At 56.6% G+C, this 17,902-nt stretch overlaps 1 protein-coding gene across 1 annotated transcript; it reads left to right on the forward strand.

Moving 5' to 3' along the window:
- Window positions 1–395: 395 nt before the first annotated feature.
- Window positions 396–13,406, forward strand: Znf469 (zinc finger protein 469). Its single transcript, XM_005345858.2, has 2 exons — window positions 396–459; window positions 1,765–13,406. The coding sequence occupies exon 2, from the start codon at window positions 1,892–1,894 to the stop codon at window positions 13,304–13,306; it is 11,415 nt and encodes a 3,804-aa protein (XP_005345915.1). The 5' UTR covers window positions 396–459; window positions 1,765–1,891; the 3' UTR covers window positions 13,307–13,406.
- Window positions 13,407–17,902: the final 4,496 nt, after the last annotated feature.

Below are 17,902 nucleotides of genomic sequence, written 5' to 3' on the forward strand. Positions count from 1 at the left end.
TGGATAAATGGATGGATGATGGGTGGTAAATGCATGAATGACAGGTGGATAGGTAGATGGATGGGTGGATGGATGGATGGTGGGTGGATGGGTGGGTGGGTGGATGGATGGATGGATGGGTGGATGGGTGGATGGATGGATGATGGATGGATGGATGGTTGGGTGGATGGATGGGTGGGTGGATGGATGATGAATGGATGGATGGATGGATGGATGGATGGATGGATGGATGGATGGTTGGGTGGATGGATGGATGGATGGATGGATGGATGGATGGATGATTGGGTGTCAAGACACACTGAAGAAAAACAGCAAGCTCTCATGCAGGTACAAGCAAGGATCCTCTGGAGGAAACAGAACACCCCAAATTCTAACACACTGTCCCCTCTCTTTGCAGCCAAGAAGATCCTGTCCTCAGGCAATTATTCAGAAGTCCAGTGAGGGGCTCCAGGTCCCCAGGTATGTCATGAGTACATGTGGGGGCCACTGTCACTGACTGGAGGAGGTGCCTTGTCCCTGAAGCTCCCTCCACCCCAGCACACCACTCTTGTCTCCCACTCAGTAAATTGGCTGGCCTTTTTCTGAGCCAGGCCATCTGACAGGCAGTTTGAAACTGTAGCTCTGAGCGGCATAGATGGCAGGGTCACCTGGGACCCCAAGAACCTAGCTCTGACAGCCCCTGGAGTGTGAGTGGCTAGGGCACAGCTGTGGCAGACTGGCCCACACCACCCACCCACCCACCAGTGAGCTCAGTTCTGCACTAGGATGCCTTCCTGAAGCCAAGAGGTTCACTAGGAGCCCTGCCTTCTCCTTAGCCCTCTTCTTAGCTGGTGATGTCACTCATCAGATAGGGGCTTCATGGGGACCCTGGTTGCTTATGTCCCCTGCCACCTAGTCCCTGGGAGTTTCTGGATCCAATGTGGCATGGCTGAGTTCTGCATTGGACTGGAAAGTGCCCCTCTGGAGGGCTCACTCCCTTCACTGGTAGTGAGGCCTTGGGAAAATTGCCTGGGTTCTTTACCCATAATCAGAGGTGACAGAAGCAATTATGACTGTCTGAGCCTCTGTGTGGACAAAGGACTCATATTCAGCAGCGCGGTGATGATGTTAAAACACCATCGGCCCCACCACATAACCGGTCAATAAATAAGTCTTTCCTGAGGACCCAGTTGCCTGTCCCAGTGAGGACCATATAAGGGAAGGAGACTCTTCTCCGGGTGGGGAGGCTGGAGAGAAGCCTAGATGTGGCAGATGAAGTCCCATGTTGTCCTGTCCTGTCCCTGCCACCCAACCAAGTCTACCCTGCTCTCTGGTCTGCTGTGGTTGCTTCTCAGTGTGAGCGGTATGCTGCCCACTGCTGGTGGACACTGGAACTTCATCTACCCTGAAGATCTGAGACAGGCCTGCCCTAAATTAACGGTGCTTTTCATGCCCAGCAGGTAGCGATTGGGACTCCTCTGCAGAGGCAAGTGGTCTTCTCAGATATTCAGACCCCTCTCCCTTTTTCATTTTCTCCCCCTACCTTCTTACCATACCTCTCTAATATCCCTGGCTCCATTTGTAGGAGGGATCCTACTGTCCGAGCCAATCACCCTCTTTTCTGAGACAGGTGTTTCTATGACAGTCACACAAGTGATGGCTGCTTCGGGCCTAGACATGGTCTCCATAGGAGACTTCAAAGTCCAGCATGGGCTTCCTGCCTTAGCCCACCCGTAAAATCCAGCCCCCATGAACCTGCAGCTCATTTATGGTCTTTCCTTGCAGGCTTCACACAGGACCATGAGTACAGGCTTCCCTGAGCCCCGTCAAGGGGTGAGGATGGCCCCCCAGCCCATTGCCTGGGCTGCTCCTCCAACCACTGCATCCTCCTAGCATCCGGGACCGTGGGGTCATGCCAGGAGAGCAGCCCCCAACTCTGCTCAGAAACTTGCAGCCCTGCCAAGTTGCCAGCAGCCTCAGGTGCCCCTCTCAACAGCCCTTCAAGGACCACAGCTCTACCAACAGGACCACCCGGGGCATGAGAGATGAAGGCAACAAGACCCAGGCCCAAGGTTCGCCTGAAGCGCAGCTGTCTCAGGCCAAAGAGGTGAAGCAAGAGGACCTGCTCCTGAGAGCGCAGGCCCCAGCAGGAGAGAGCTGTGCACACGCTTACTCATGGCTGGCTGGCAGGATGGAGAGCAGCCACTCACCGCTCCACAACCTAAGCACTTCAAGGATCAGATGCATCCCGGATGAGCCAACTGCAGACCCACGACATGAAGCCCCCCAGGTGTCGGAGATCAAGGCTCTTCGGGTCCAAAAGACCAGAGCCCGCCGCAGGCCCAGCCTCCCAAGGGTCGAGGCCCTCCCCTCCCAGGAAGAGAATGGTTCCCAAAGGTGCTTTCAGGAGGCCCCTTCCAGCTTTACCTCCACCAACTGTACCTCACCAAGTGCCACCCCTGGGTCCTTACCCCAGAGGGCCTCCCAGAGCAGTGGCACCAGCCCCCATAGGCCTGCTTCTGGCCCTAACGTCCAGGCCACTGGGACCAACCCCTGGCCTCCTGCTGCTGAAAACAGCTTCCCAGGTGCTAATTTTGGGGTCCCCTCTACAAAGCCCAAGCCCTTCCCTGAAGGGAGCAGGGCTAGCAGCCCCCAGGGGGTCTCTGTCCCCTACCCTTTCCCTGTAGAGACGGCCCAGCATGAGCAGGCACCTGGGACAATGTTGTACACCTTCCACCAGCCCTTGGTGGCTTGGTCTGAGGAGGCCCTGGGTACAGACCCTGCCTACCCATCCCTACCCTGCAACCCAGGCCAGTCGGTGGGAGCTAACACTCCCAGTGATCTTGGAGGTGCCCTCTCCCCACCTGGTGCTGCTCACTTGATCCCAAGCTCCTTCAATGACAGTTTGCACAAGAGCCTGACCAAAGGCCTTCCTGAAGGGCCCCCTCCCATTCGTGATGGACTGGGAAGTCCCAGGGGTCCCCCGAATCCTCCACCACAAAGGCACTTTCCAGGGCAGGGGTACGGAGCTAATGGGGTGGGTACCAGCCCAGTGCCTCTGGACACAGAGCTGCCCACCCCTGGGCCACCACCCACTCATCTGCCCCAGCTGTGGGATTCCTCAGCAGCTTCTTACCCCACATCCACCCTGAGACCAGCAGTTGCTTCCAGGACAGCCTTCTTCGAAGACCAGCAGCTCTGCCTCCCCCAGAGTCCCCCACTGCCCTGGTCCCCAGCGCTTACCACCCCTATGCCAAGTTCCCACCAAATGGGGGTGCTGAGCCGACTAACATTCCCCAGGGGGTCTTCTGAGTGGCAGGGAGACAGCCAGGGAGCTCTGAGTGCTCTGAATACAATCTCCAGGCCTGGGGAGACACGGTCAGCTCTCAGGAACAGCCCCGGTCAGCCAAGCAGTTCCCCAAGGCTGCTAGCCTATGGTGGGCTGAAGGACCCTGGGACCCAGCCCCTGTTCTTTGGGGGGAACCAGCCCCAGGTGTCACCCCAAGGGGCCCTCAGCCTGCCCCCACCCAGGGTGATGGGAGCCTCTCCCAGTGAGTCCCCTCTTCCGTCACCTGCAACCAACACAGCCAGCAGCAGCACCTGCTCGTCTCTATCACCACCATCCAGTAGCCCAGCCAACCCCAGCTCTGAGGATAGCCAGCAACCTGGACCCCTCAGGTCCTCAGCCTTATTCCTGCCCCATTCCCAGGAGACCAGCAGCCCCTTCCCTTCCCCAGAGCCCACACACACCCTCCCTACATGCTACCAATCAGAGTCGGCGAAAGCCTTCCCTCTCCCCACAGAGGGGCCAGGAGCTGAGGATGCCTTCAAGAGCCTGGAGGGAGCCCCATTCCCCCACAAGAGCCCCTCACTGGGCAGAGACAGGGTGCAGGGCTTTGCTCCACAGCCACCATCGTACTCTGCCCAACACTTCTCCCTCAGCAGCGCCAGCCTTGACCAGCTAGATGTACTGCTGACCTGCAGACAGTGTGATCGCAACTACAGTAGCCTAGCAGCCTTCCTGGAACACAGGCCATTCTGCAGCCTGCTGCTAGCCAAGACCAAGGATGGCTCCCTACAGCCCCCGGGGCTACCCACACCCACCACCACCTCAAAGGCACCCACTGATGCACACTCAAGCTTGCTTGAACACAACCAGACTGTTCCCTTCCTGCTAACCAGAGATGATCAGGGGGACAGCAAAGATGACTCCCTGAGAACAGGCTTTCTGCCCCCCAGCCTGGCTGTTGCCCCATTCCCACTCCCCCCCACCTCGGACCTTGACATGGAAGATGATGCTAAGCTGGACAGGCTCATCACTGAGGCACTCAACGGCATGGAGTACCAATCAGACAACCCTGAGATAGACAGCAGCTTCATTGATGTCTTTGCTGATGAAGAGCCTTCAGGTTCCAGGGGGCCCAATGCTGGGCATTCCCTCAATACCCAGCTGGGAGCAACTCCCAAGAATGCTACCCAGCCCCAGCTCCCGTCCAGAGTTGTCATGCCAGAATCTCAAACTCCCTGCACTGAAGACAGGGGCTGCCTGGCCCAAAACAGGCCCAAAACCCGCTCCCTGGGCTTGGCATCTACAGAAGCAGATGCCACCACCCTGGTCAGGCAGCAGAGGAGAGGGAAACAATTCAAGTTGTTTCGGAAAGAGCCGGATGTGACCAAGGGCACTAATACCCCTGCCAGAGCCATCTGCCTAAGACCAAGGAAGAAGGGCCACAGTGCTGAGCGGCCCCAGCCCAAGGGCCGTAGAAGTCAGGCTCGCAAGGGCCATGCTCACGCAGACCACAGCACCTCCAGGACCACCTCTAAAGAGACCAGGAGCTCCAAACACCTGCAGCTGTCCTCTGGGAAAAATAGCAGGAAAAGGAGGGGTCGAGGTGGCTCCTGGAGCAAGGAGCTCATACACAAGATAGTACAACAGAAAAACAGATGCCACCGTCGGCAAGTACCACGTGGCCAGGTCTCCTGTGTCTCTCTGTTGCCTGGAAGACCACCTAGCACCCAGAAGGGCAGGCTCAGAGGCCAAGGCTATCCCTCTGAGTCTGAGGAGGAGGGTGACATGCAGCAGCCGGATTCGGGGGCTCCTGCCCAAGACTGTTCCCGCCACAGCCGCCAACGGTGGTGCCAAGGCAAGAAGAGAAAGAAAGAGGATGCGACCCAGGACCCAAGAAAGGTCATGAGGCAAGAGCCTGGTGAAAACCGGGGCTCCCTGACTCCAAAGAGGACACACAGCCTGTTGCAGAGCTTGGATGCTAGAGAAGTCCCTGTGGAGAGAGGCCCTGAGCATAGTGATCACCCCATAGTAACCCCAAAACATCCTTCACACATCCTCACCACCACCGAGACTCAAGAGGAAGCAACTCTAGGCTTCCCCCAGGAGGTCAAGAAGCTTGAAGTTGCTGCTGAGCTACACCTGGACACCACAGAACTCACAGAGAGGTCCGGTTCTCCAGCAAGCTGTGGCGGGAAGAGCCACAGACCTGCTGCTCCAGTGCTCCCACAGGCTGACAGCCCCAGGCCATCCAGCAGTCACCCTGAAACACTATCAGGAAAGAGCATGCCAGCACCAGATGCAGGCTGTCGCCTAGGTACCTCTGGATGCATGGAGTCCCCCAGTTTGCATACCAAAGAAGACTCCTCTGCTGCTCAGCCTGGAGGGTGCCTGGCACCCATTGATAAGGCGGCAGGTCCTTTCCACACTGAATCCAGAATCCCGGTTTTTGAGAACTCTGGTTCTGGTTGCGACCTTAACCACTGTGACGGACATTCTATAGGGTGTCCAGATGCCAAAAGAGGGCCCCTGCCTAACAACAACACCCCCTGTGAATTGTTCCTCGGATCCAAGGACCTAGCTAACTGCTTCCCTGAAGATCTGTGCTCCAAGCCTTTAGTTATGGACACACCACCAGCGGGCGGCTGCTACCTTGGGCGGCAGAGTATGGAGACTCTTGAGTCAGCTCCACCAAAGAATCCACCCTACCCGGTTGAAGCAGACCCAGGCAAGGTGCCTTCGCCACTGACCTTGGAGTCCACATCCCTGTTTGCAGGGCTGCCTGAGGATGGATTTGACCCACCGCTCTTTGACAGCTTGTCTGCAAACAGGGTCACCCATGTGCCCCTGGTGTGTACTGACCCTCTCCCTAAGAAACCTCTGACAGATCCCCTGTACCCCCCATTCTTGCTGCTGGAGGAAGTTTCTCCAGTGCCGCCTGGCCCCTTTCCTGGCCTCTCCAAGAGAAAAGGACTCAGTAAGAAGTGTGGCTTTGAGCAGACAGTGTCTCCCAGCCCTCCTTCTGTGTCTGAGAACGGAGGTGACTGTAGTGTTAGCCTAATGAGCAATCTGTGCGCAGATGAACTAGAGATCAAAAGGTTGGTGACTGAACTAGAAAGCCAGCTGCAAGGGAAAGGGAGCACACAGGGGGCCTTGGGAGAGCCTGAGGAAGCTGCACCAGAAGGCAGGATGGACCCAAGCCCACGGCAGGCCTCCCTGCTGCCCGCACCTCAGGCCACCTCACCCCACAGAGACATCCTCTTAGCAGCCAACCTTACAAGTCTTGAGGGGTCAAGTTCACAGCAGGAAGGGGCCCCCAGGAACCCCCAGAAACAGTGGTCGTACCTAACCTCCTGCCACACAGGCAATGCAGCAGCTCCCCCAGGTACCCAGAAAGACCCTGGTTCTGGGGCTTCTCTCAGTCCTGAACATTTCGGCCTCAGTTTTCAGGCAGTGCAAGAGGCCAGCATCTCCCCCACAGACTGTCCAGTCCCCCTAAGTGACCCTTTGCCTGACTCCAACAAGCGACAGGCACCCTTGTTACATGCTGAGAGCTTAGACAAGTACAGCCCAAACCATGAGCTTTTGTTTTCTAAAAATAATGAAGTTTCTGGGACAGGGGAAACTTCCCCACAGCTGCTTCCCAGTAAACATACAAGAGGGCATTCTCCAGACCCCTGTGAGGCCCAGGAGCCCTGCCCAAGTTCCTCTGCACTAGAAGGATTCAACAACCCCAGTGCCTACCTGGCCTTAGAGCCCAACTTGGTGCTTAAGGGTAAAGAGGGTGTCACCTCCTCTCCAAGTGTTAGCTCCAGCCATGACTCCAAAGGACACCTTGAGGGTCAAGCAGGAAGTCCCATGGAAACTATGCTTACCAACCCCGTTGCAAAGGATCCTGGCTTTAAAGATGAGTCTGTCCCTGCAGGGGCCTCTCCACTTTCTACTCTCCAAAGTGGCAAGGCTTGGTCCCATCCCATACCAGATCCTTCCTGGGTGACCAGTTCCCCCCATGGACAGAGGCCCCAGGAACCAGCCTGTGCCTCCTTTCCTCCGCTCCAGATCCTGGGTGCTAGAGCCAAGAGTGAAGACAATACTCAGGGCCTTCATCCCGGGGACCCCTCGGAGGCCAGTGTGAAAGGGGGCTCCTCAGGGGCTGTAAAGATGCCAGCTCTAACTACAGACATCCGAAAGAAACGGAGTTCCAAAGTAGATGGACATCTGGGTTCACCAGGTCAATCTAAAAAGACCAAAGGCCGAGGTCAAGCTAATAGATTTCAACCAAATAACTGGAGGAGCCTGGGGAATCCAGACACACTCGCTAACGTCGGGGCCCGTTTGGAAGAGAGGCCAGCCAGGAGCAGAGGGGCACGTCAGGGGAACCGAGCAGCCCGGAGCTTTAGGGAACAAGCAATGCCCTCCGCAAGTCCCACCCACCCTGATGGCACATCTTCGGCTTCCATCCTGACCACACTCCCTCTCCAGATGGAGCGAGCAGAGAGAAGCCCAGAGAGGGTAGTCAACCCACCGCTGCTGTTTAGCAATAGGGACCTGGCCCTCTCCACCACCTCCCCAGCCACACCTACTCCCAATGACCTTGAGTCCCTACTGCAGGAAGACCCTGGGGCCAGAGTCAAGGCTATTGGGCCACCAGCACCTTCCTCCTATGCAGAACTACCTAGCCCCTTCCATCAGCCAGCCCTTGCTGTCTTGGCACCTCTGGGAAAGGCCAGTCATGGCCAAGCCTCCAAAGATGCTGAGCCGCTAACAATCCCTACATCACCGGTAACATGCCACTGTGGCTCTGAAGTGACTTTATCCCACCACTCACTCCCAGGGACCAACGATCCCAAAGACCCTTCCTCGGGCCCACTTGGCCCTATCAGTTTCTCAGCCCCTGTAATACTTGACAGGGACAGCCCCAAAGGTATCACAGTAAGAACATTAGAAGATTCTGGAAAAGAGGAGCTGAGGACATCTCCTGCCCATGCCACTGCTCCTCCCCCAGAGGGTCCCAGCTCCCCCAAAATAATCATCAAAACTGCCCCTCTGACCAGCATTCCCACCAAAGATGACCTAGATTCAGATGAGAGACTTGAGGTGCCAGACCCCCACTGCATGGAAATCCCACCCCTCAGCAGCCCAGAAAGGACATACCACAAGGACCCTTCCTTAGGGGCCCAGAGTAGCACACCCTGCCCTGGCCACAGCGAACGCCACAGCAATGTAGCTGTGCCCACAGACCTTGCTACCCTGGGGACTACAGGACCAGACTCTCAGATCTGCCAAGAAGATGAGGCAGCAGCCAGCATGGAGGAACAGGACAACCCAGGGACACCTGGGGCAAGACACTCTGATGTTACAAAGGTACCCAGAGCCAATGCCCGAGGCACACCTGCGGGGCTCCACTTGGCCCTGACATCCTCTCTAAGCTGCACAGCCCCTGACTCCAGGCCTGAGTCTCCTCAGCACGGAATCAATATCTCTCACCCTTCTCCCCAGAAGGGCCCCTTCAGCCCCCAAGAGTCTAAACGGAGGCCCCGGGGCTTAAAAAATAAGCCAGACTTGACAGGGAAGACCCCAGCTGGGCTACCCATGACCTGTGAACTCTGTTCAGCCTCTTTCCTCTCCAGAGCAGGCCTAAGCCGGCACAAAGCCAGGAAGCACCGGCCACGCAGGGAGGCTAGCTCCCAGCTGAGCCCCATGACCGTGCCAGCTTGCCAGCTTTCAGATTCCATGACCCAAGCATTGCAGACCCCTGGGAAGAGAAGCTGCAAGGTGCTTGGGAAAAGGAGATCAAGTCACTCACCCGTAGGCCCTGGCCACTCTTCTGAGCCACCTCTCCTCCAAGCCTCTACACCTGAGGACACCGTGGGTCCTGAGATGCTGAAGGTGACTAGTGAGAAATCTGAGGGACGCAAGACACCAGCTGTTCCTCTCAGCCAGCGACCACACACCCCGGGTCTGACTGAGCAAGGAAAGGGTGCAAAGGCTCTGGCCTCAAAACCAAGGAGACCAGATGGCTGGCCAGCAGACCAGCTCCATCCCAACCTTGCAGAAGTGAGAGGCCAGAGACAAGGTGGGGAGCCTGCTGATTCCTCCAGCCACCCAGAGAGGAAATCAAACAGGAAAGGGGGAAAGCCGAGAGTGAGGAGGGAGAAGCATGATCCTAGAGACACTGCCCACGTGACTTCAAACAGGGACCTCTCAAATCCATCCGCCACATGTGGCGATCTTCTGACCCCCTTGAGCCTCTTGCCCGAGGGAGAATGCAGGGCAGCTGTTAGACGACCACCTCTATCCCCAACGGTAGAGCCCAGAATTCTGGAGGATGATACAGATATGGACACAGCGGTCCTGGGTCCAGAAGCAATGCCGGCACAGAATGCCCCCCAAGAGTGGCGAGTCTGTCAAGGGATGATAGAGAGAGAACAACCAGATGAACAGAAGGCAGCCTGGGCACAGTGGTTCTGGGGACCAGGAGAGGTCAGGCCATTGGACGGTGGAGGAGAACCATCACAGGCTGTTGAGAGCCAACCTGCAGAAGATGGCAGAGGGACCAAAGGTAGGTCAGATGGAGGCGTTGGTAAAGGGACATCTGACTTGCCTGACGGCACACAGGGTCTTGAAGTGAACAGCACCATCGGCAGCTGCCCCCAGAGTCCCATCGATGACTCAGAAACCCCGAGTGAAGTTCCAGGGCCCAAGGGCACCACTCCTGAAGCCCCCAGCCCAGGTCAAAGGGAACCTCTCGACTTCGATGACGAGATCTCCTTCTCTCAACTCTTCCCCATGGATGGCCGCCTCGCTCAGAAGAAGAACCTACGTGTCTACGGGAAGCGCTGCAAAAGGCCAAAGCGCTCACCACCAAAGGAGCCCAGCCCTGAGGTGGTAGACAATGCCGCGCTCCTCTCCACACGCCTGCCCACAGATCTCAGTGACTCGGGCTCCCTCTGCCTGTCCCGTGAGGAAGAGGACCTGTGGGATGATGAAACCAGGAGTTTGCCCGAGTCCCTCCTCCTGGATGGGCTCCTGAGCAGTAAGGCACCTGGCCTTGACCCCTGGACCCCCAGCTTCAGCCTGTGGGCCCTGGATTCCAACAGAGAGGCCACCGATGTGGAGGATGAGCCCTCCTGCTTCACCGAGAACCAGGATGAGTGGTCTGAGGCCATCCCTCAGCTGCACATGGTCCCAGCAGCCTGGCGAGACCTGGAGCTGTGTAGCCCTGCATGTGAAACAACCTCTTCCCTTGGAGACAGGAGTCCGGAACCCCCTAACCTGGAAAGAGAACATGATGTTAGGCTTTCTGGGAATGCCAGCATGCCCCCACTTTATGTTAAAGACTTTGAGGTGCTCAGCACCCAGCTGGAAATACAAGACCTGTGCTTTCTAGGACCCTGTGATGACCTTGCTGACCTCCCCAACGCGAGCATCTTAGACTTCCAAACAACAGCAAACCCACAGGGGCCTCCAAACAAAAGAACAGAGGAAGCTGCCAGGGCCAGGGGAGCCAAAGGCAGAGACAGGCCAGTGAAGAGCAGGAGGGCCTCCTACAAGTGTAGGGTGTGCTTCCAGCGCTTCCACAGTCTTGGTGAGCTGGACCTACACAAGCTGGCACACAGCCCCTCACCACCCCCTACTTGCTACATGTGTGTGGAGCGCAGGTTCAGGTCTCGGGAACTTCTTCGGGAGCATCTGTGGGAAAAGCACGTGCAGGGCAAAGCTGGGCCATGGGCCTGTGGCATGTGCCTGAAGGAGGTAGCCGATGTCTGGATGTACAACCAGCACTTGCGGGAGCATGCAGCCCGATTTGCCCGAAACGGACAGGCTCGGCGAGCCCTGGGAGACCTGCCGGGGTGCTTGGAAGGGGAGGACACTCTCACACATTTCCTGAACAGTATTGTGGAGCGAGCATCCAAACCCCAGAGGACCAAGCACTCAATTGGCAGGGCCAACAAAGAGGCATCAGAGCAAGAAGGAGAAGCAGGGAAGAAAATCCCAAGAAGAAGGGTGAAACACAAGGTGCCTGGCTCAGTCACTCCCAGCCAAGGCCAAGATGGTGCCTTGCTCTCACTCAGTCCAGCAACTGAAGGAGGCAGCCCATCCGTTCTGACCAGCAGCTCTGCCATCTGCTCTGGCTCTGTCAAAACACCCCCGACTCCATCCCCAGACCCCTGGTCCCACAGTGAGTCCCTCCTCCAAGCGGTCCCAGTGCATGAGGACTGCAAGGACCCCTCCCGTGACTGCCACCACTGTGGAAAGCAGTTCCCCAAGCCCTTCAAGCTGCAGCGCCACCTGGCGGTGCATAGCCCACAGCGTGTCTACCTTTGTCCCCGGTGCCCACAGGTCTACCCTGAGCACTGGGAGCTAAGGGTGCACCTGGGCCTGACTCACGGGGTGAAAGAGGAGAGGGAACTGCCACACATGCCTCTTTATGCCTGTGAGCTCTGTGCCAATGTCATGCATGTCATCAGGAGGTCTTTTGTCTGCAGCTCTTGCAACTACACCTTTGCCAAGAAGGAGCAGTTTGACAGACACATGGACAAGCACCTGAGGAGTGGCCAGCAGCCCTTCACTCTCAGAAGTGTCAGACGGCCCGGAGTTCCTGGGAGGAAGACCCAGGTCCCCCAGGACGTGCTACCCAGCAAGCAGCACGGGGTGGCCATGCCCTCCAGCTCTCCTGAGCCCAGCACTGACCGAGTCCCATCCACAAGCAGCCCCCCTCCTAGAGAGGACTCCCTCCCTGCACTATCCCTAATCTGTTCAGAGACAGCTCCTAGCCCCATACTAGACCAGTGCAGTTCTCAAGAGAGGCCTGTGGACCAGGCAGACTACTCACTCAAGGGGAGCAACCCACCGTTGACTGGCCAGGACCTTCCACCGCCATCCCTGTCTCCTTTCTCGGCTGCCTCGGCTGAAGGTACAGATGACTGTAAGCTGGACAGAGCCCTGGAGAAACCAGAAGATGAGGCTTCCTTAGGCAGTCTTGAGCCATGTAAGTGGCAAACTCCCCCAGGAGAAAAGAGAGCCCTTCAGCTGTTCTCAGGAAAACACAGGAGCCCAGGCACCCGAGGAAAGTGTGCCCCTGGCTGTTCCCCAAGAGACCCCTCCCAGCTCCAGAAGGAGTGGCTAGGGACTGCTCACCACAGGGTACCTGAGGGGAGACAAGAGGTTCCCTCCCAGAAGGGAAGTGCCACCAAGCCAGGGGCCTGCTTGAGTTCCTCTAAGCACAGATCAGCAGTGCCCCCTAGCAGAGTGCTGAAGCTGCCCCCATCGCCAAGAAAACCTATAGGGGTGGGGACCCCCACATGTGGAGGGCTGGTCCAGAGTCATGAGGAAAAGGGAAGAGCCAGCACTTCTAAAGTTAAGCTGAGACCCAGCTCTCAGGGCAGTGGGGGTCTACAGCCCCCCACTCAGACAGGGGGTGGCAGCCAGCCCCAGCCAACCAGTGGACAGCTCCAAAGTGAGATGGCTTCCACCCCCACTGAGCCCAGCTGTCCTAGCTGGGGGAGCTCCACCCCTGACCAGCCCCCACCTCAAGCCCACACCAAGGGCAGCACCAGGGGTCCCAGAGAAGCTGATCATCAGGGGGTCCAATTGCATTTGAGTCCCAGGGAGAAAAGAGAAAACAATGAAAAAAAGAGGAAGGGCCAGGCCCTGGGACTGGCCAGGCATGGAAACATGGAGAGCATGGGGAGAGCCCCCTCCGCCCCTGAAAAGTCATCCAGGGCCCCTCGAAAGCAAGCAACGCCCAGCCGAGTTCCCCCTGTCAAGTCCAGACCCAGTAGCCAGAGCGGCAGGACAAGGCCACAGTCATCAGCACAGAAGAAAGGGGACCTGGGCCACACTTCTGAAAAGGGCTCCTTCCCCCAGGCAAGACCCCTGTCCAGGCCGTACAAACGGGTCAGAGCTGTCTATGGCGTTGAACACACAGAACCCCGAGAACACCGGACGGCAGAGGCCCAGAGCGACCTCCTCAGCCAGCTGTTTGGGCAGAAACTGACCAGCTTCAAAATCCCTCTAAAGAAAGACAATTCCCAGTAGTCCACAAGAGTGGGTGCCTGGGGGCCCAGCTGATGGGCTCTGTCTGGCCCTTGGAGTTAGAGGCAGCTCAGTTTGAGACCACTCGTCTGTTTCTCTGACTTCCCACAGATTCTCCAACATATCAGAGAGCTGATTGCTGCTGGGTGGAGGGCTAGGGTTGAGGGAAGGACCAGCCTCAGCCCCGCTGAGATCGTGCACCTGCTTTCTTGGTACCAAGTACTTAGAGAGAGCAGCTCACTGAAACCAAGTCCTGTTGGCCGGGTGCTTCGCACGGTAAAACCCGCATTTGAAGGTTTGCACAGGGTCCCCTATCTCCTAACAGGGAAGCACATTAAGGCAGCCAAGCCAGACAGTGGCAGCTGCCTTGTCTTGCTGCTGTTGCTAAGATTCCACAGTGACCTTGGAAGTCACATGAGAGAGGACCCACGCTCTCTACTCGGGCCATTTCTGAGCCACCTGGTCCTTGAGAGCGTGACAGGACCATCCCCCAACCACAAAGTCATGCTGGCCTCCAGCTGCACTGCTCATGTTCCCAGCACCTTGTCCCCAGGGACTGAGTTGCTCTGTGGGATGCAGAGAAAGCCGTACTTTGGCCAGTGCCCAGCGGATCCCTCGGCCCTATGGCCCTTTCCTAGTGCCTTCCTCCCCCATGGGGCTCTGTTTCTAGGTCCCAGAAAGCCTGATCCAAAGGTTCTGGTGCTATTCCCATGCTGTAATGTGAATACAGTCTCCCTGGTCTTCTTTGAACCACAGGCTAGTTAGGGTGGGGAGACCTAACCAGGGAGGCTCCAGCCCAGGCCTTGAGCCTCACAGGTCTCCCCAGTTGAGCTCCAGTCCCAGGGTCCCAGCAGTGAAGGGACCCTCAAGGCTGGACTGTGGGTGTGGTTTGTGCACTGGCATGATCCTGCCAACTACATAGCTGCCGAAATAGCATTGTGTATCAAAATGGGCAGGAGGAGACGCTTCCCGTTTCTCCTAGGGAGTCTTAGAGTTTCCTGGCTTGTTTTTGTTGTGTAGTTTTTAGCTTGGGTGCAATGTGAGTGTCAAAAGGTTTTATTTTGACATTTTAAACAAGACCAAATCAGGCCCGAACTGCCTCCGTAGAAGGTGCTGGGGTCTTTCAGAATGCCTCTTTCAAATAGAAAAAGACATGGGCAGGGGGCCCCTGAGGTCGTACTGTAAAAGTTACAGCTAACTCGTCTTTTCAAATATATTCCCACTATTTTCGCAGAAACCGCTTGGCTCTGTGGCATCTTTTCTTGCTCCTGCTTCTCACTGGACCCCGTATGTGGCTCAAGAAGCATTTGTTTTAATAGCCATTTCCCAGGGCCACTGTGTACTATGAACCAAGCTGAAGCTTGGGCAGGGCCAGAGAGGGACTGAAGGGGGATAGGAATCCTCTAAGATGAATTTGGGAGAGCAGAGAAGTGGATAAGGTGGCATAAACGGGACCAGGGAGGGGCGGGGAAGGGATTTGACCATACAGGGCCCTCTCTAGTAGTGTTTGGGCCAGAGATGCTCAGAGGAGTGGTTTATTTGGTTTGGGTCTTAGAAAATATTTGAAGGACTCCAAGATGGAGACCCAGTGGACCAACAGGGTCCACTGTCCTCCCCATCCTTCATCAACAAGGTTCAAGTAGCACCCCAGTTAGCAGCAACCCCATCACCTAGGACTAGAGTTGAGTTACTGGTCAGATGTCACAGACTGGTGGAACTCTACCCTCACACACACCCTAAAGAGCTGACTTAGGGTCAGTTTCTTGGAGACATACAGGTTCTACCAGAGCTTGACATGAGCAAGCCCCAACCCCGTCCATGCATGTATCCTGTGACCCATAGACACACAGAGGGTATAACCCTAGCCTGACCACCAGGTGGCAGCATCCACCCAGCCTGACTTGTCACCTGAGCACAAAAACAGTCCTCGGGAACCTAGTGGGTCTCAAAACACTGTGAGAGAGGGAGCTAGGGATTTCCAAATGCACATGCATCCGGCAGGCAGGTACCAATGGGCACACACTGCACACATGGCCCACACGTGAGTGCTCACACGTGTACAGGCACTCTCTGAAAGTACACCTGCTCAGCCTCCAGGACACATCCAGGTGCCCACTGCCTGCCTGACAAATACCTGATCTGTGTGATTTGGGATGCATTTGACAGGCAGGGACTTGGCTCTAGAGAAGCACGGGGTAGGCTTACGTTGAAGTGAGAGCCAAGAAACAGTGAGTTACCCAGAAGGGGGACTGCAGGGACTCCCAGCCCTGGGAATCATCAGGGCCACTGTCCCACAAACCTTTCCCATATCCTCAGGCAGGGCCACTCCACCCCTGAGGTTCCAAGGCCCCTCCTGGCTGCCATTTCCCTCAGGAGCTGCCTCAAGGAGAGGAGAATATAGGCAATAGCTTTTCCACAGCGTCCATTACAAGTTCCCAGGTCCATCTCAGCCTGCGTAGGGAGGAGGGGAGGAGAGATGGCCAGGCCTAGGATCAGATGGGGGACAGGTGACAGGCAGAAACTCTGAGTTTCAGCTGGGCACCGGACAGCACGAAGTTCAAGAGAGCCATTGGCAGCGTGGACAGACACACTTGGTGTTTCTATGGCTTGAGCCCATAGTCTCTGGGGAACTGAGGCTGGAGGTTCATGGGAATGACTGCTATCATGTCAGCGTGGCTCCAGGGATGGATGACTGGGGATGTAAGGAAATGAAGAAAAGGCAGGCACAGAAAGACAGAGAGAACTGGGCTCAGAGAGCCTAGGTTCTCTGATGGAGAAGCCGCAGCAGCCCCAAAGCTAAGCGTGTTTATTATATAGAATCGAGGCAGGGTTATTGCAGACAGCTGAGCAAGAAGGAAGGGTTTATGGCATATAGCTGGATGGAGGAGGCAGGTTTAGATCGTCTTAGGAGCAGTCTTTGGATCTTGTTGGTCCGCTGGGTATCCACCTCAGAGCAATCTCTGTAGGGAAGCAGTCTTCAGGCCGTAAACATTCAGGGGGAGAAAGCTATGGTGGCCATTTTCTGTACACATTGTCAACAGTTACACGTGGACCAGAAGAGAAGACTTTGCCATTCCCCTCAGGTTCTGGGGTCCTTGACATGGCTGTGGCCATGACAACTATACACATTTACTCAGGATCTCACACACTCAGGCCTTCCTCTGCTCCCCCACAGCCTGCTTTGGACACTGCCTCGGCTTGGCTTGCTGTAGCACCTCACAGAGTCTGTGCTCCTGGGCCTAGGAAAGCCTGACTGGTGTGGGAAGAATTGAAAGAACAGGATTGGGCTGGCAAGATGGCTCTGTGGGTTAAAGGCATTGATGGTGCAGGCCTAGTGGCCTGTGTTCAGTCCCCAGAACCTACAAAAAGGTGGAAGGAGAGCTGGCTCTGGTGTTCTCTGCCCTCTGCACACTCATTCACTGTCACACACAACAATAAGGCAGGCAGGCAGGCAGGAAGGAAGGAAGGAAGGAAGGAAGGAAGGAAGGATAGACGGACAGGATCCAGAAAGTCACCTTTAGGGAAACAGAAGCTGCCCAGGTGTGGGAGGGTACAGTATAATGCTAGGCGCCCATGGCTGGGTTCCTTGTCATGTTCCCATGAGGCCTTGGGGCTTGTAGATTCCAGGGATCCTAGGAACCCCACCGTGGCCCATTTGGGCCAGGCAGACCCAGTTGCAGCCTACAGGTTCTTCCAACTTCCAGCAGCTGAGGTGAGTGACACAGGGCCTGCCCCAAGCCACAGTCCCAGACACCCTAGGGGTGGGGCATCATAGGCAGGCAGGCACAATGAGACCCATCTGTTGCCCTCCCAGTGTGCAAGGGGACCCAAGGTCACAGGCCACTTTCATGTAGAACATAACACCGTCTGCCTCCCTAACTGCTGGCATGGCCTTGAGGAGAGAAGCTCAAGGCCCCTGGTCTCCAGCCCTATAGAGGTGGGAAGAAGAGGCAGGCGTAGTCTACCTAGGCCCAGTATTTGGTGGGGAATGGATAAATAGACCTCCCAGTCTCTGTTTTCCAAGACACCCAGTGCTGTCTCTGGGGCCCCAGGAAGAGAGCATGTGACTGTCACAGTGATGAGAGTGACAGGATTTGGCTGCTTTCCTGCAGCCCTAAGTGGATATCATGCTCAACACACATCCTGCCACCCTGGCACCCAGCAGCTCTCTCCTCAGCCCTAGCTCCAGATGCAAGGCTGGCTGGTGCGGAGCATCTGAGTTTCACAACCAAGCCTTGGGCTTAAACGGGCTCTGTAAAGTCTCATGAGCGGCTGTGAGATGGGGAGAAATGGGGTTTGTGAGGCTCTGGGCTCGCCCCCGTGATAAGCAGTCAGTGGAGAGAGAAAGCAGACAAAACAGCTGGGGTGTTCCACAGTGCTCCTACTGCAGGCCTCAGAGTGACATCACAGTAGCTCCCACAGTCCCCAGCAGGCCAGGATGGGGCCCCTCCTGTGGTGAGGAACGGGACATTAGACAAAGGCCACCCATGCTCCTCGATGGGGGCAGGGTGAGTGGCACACAGCAGCTGCAGGCTGAGAGCAGCTGAGATCCAGCCAGGTGATGCAGGTCTCCTTGTTCCCACCCTCCTGAGAGCCCAC

Source organism: Microtus ochrogaster, chromosome 4 (assembly GCF_000317375.1).
Source record: "Microtus ochrogaster isolate Prairie Vole_2 chromosome 4, MicOch1.0, whole genome shotgun sequence".
NCBI lineage: Eukaryota > Metazoa > Chordata > Mammalia > Rodentia > Cricetidae > Microtus > Microtus ochrogaster.

Excerpts from the sequence above, each read along its gene's own strand:
- Znf469 (XM_005345858.2), top strand. The coding sequence starts at position 1,892 with ATGCCAGGAGAGCAGCCCCCAACTCTGCTCAGAAACTTGCAGCCCTGC.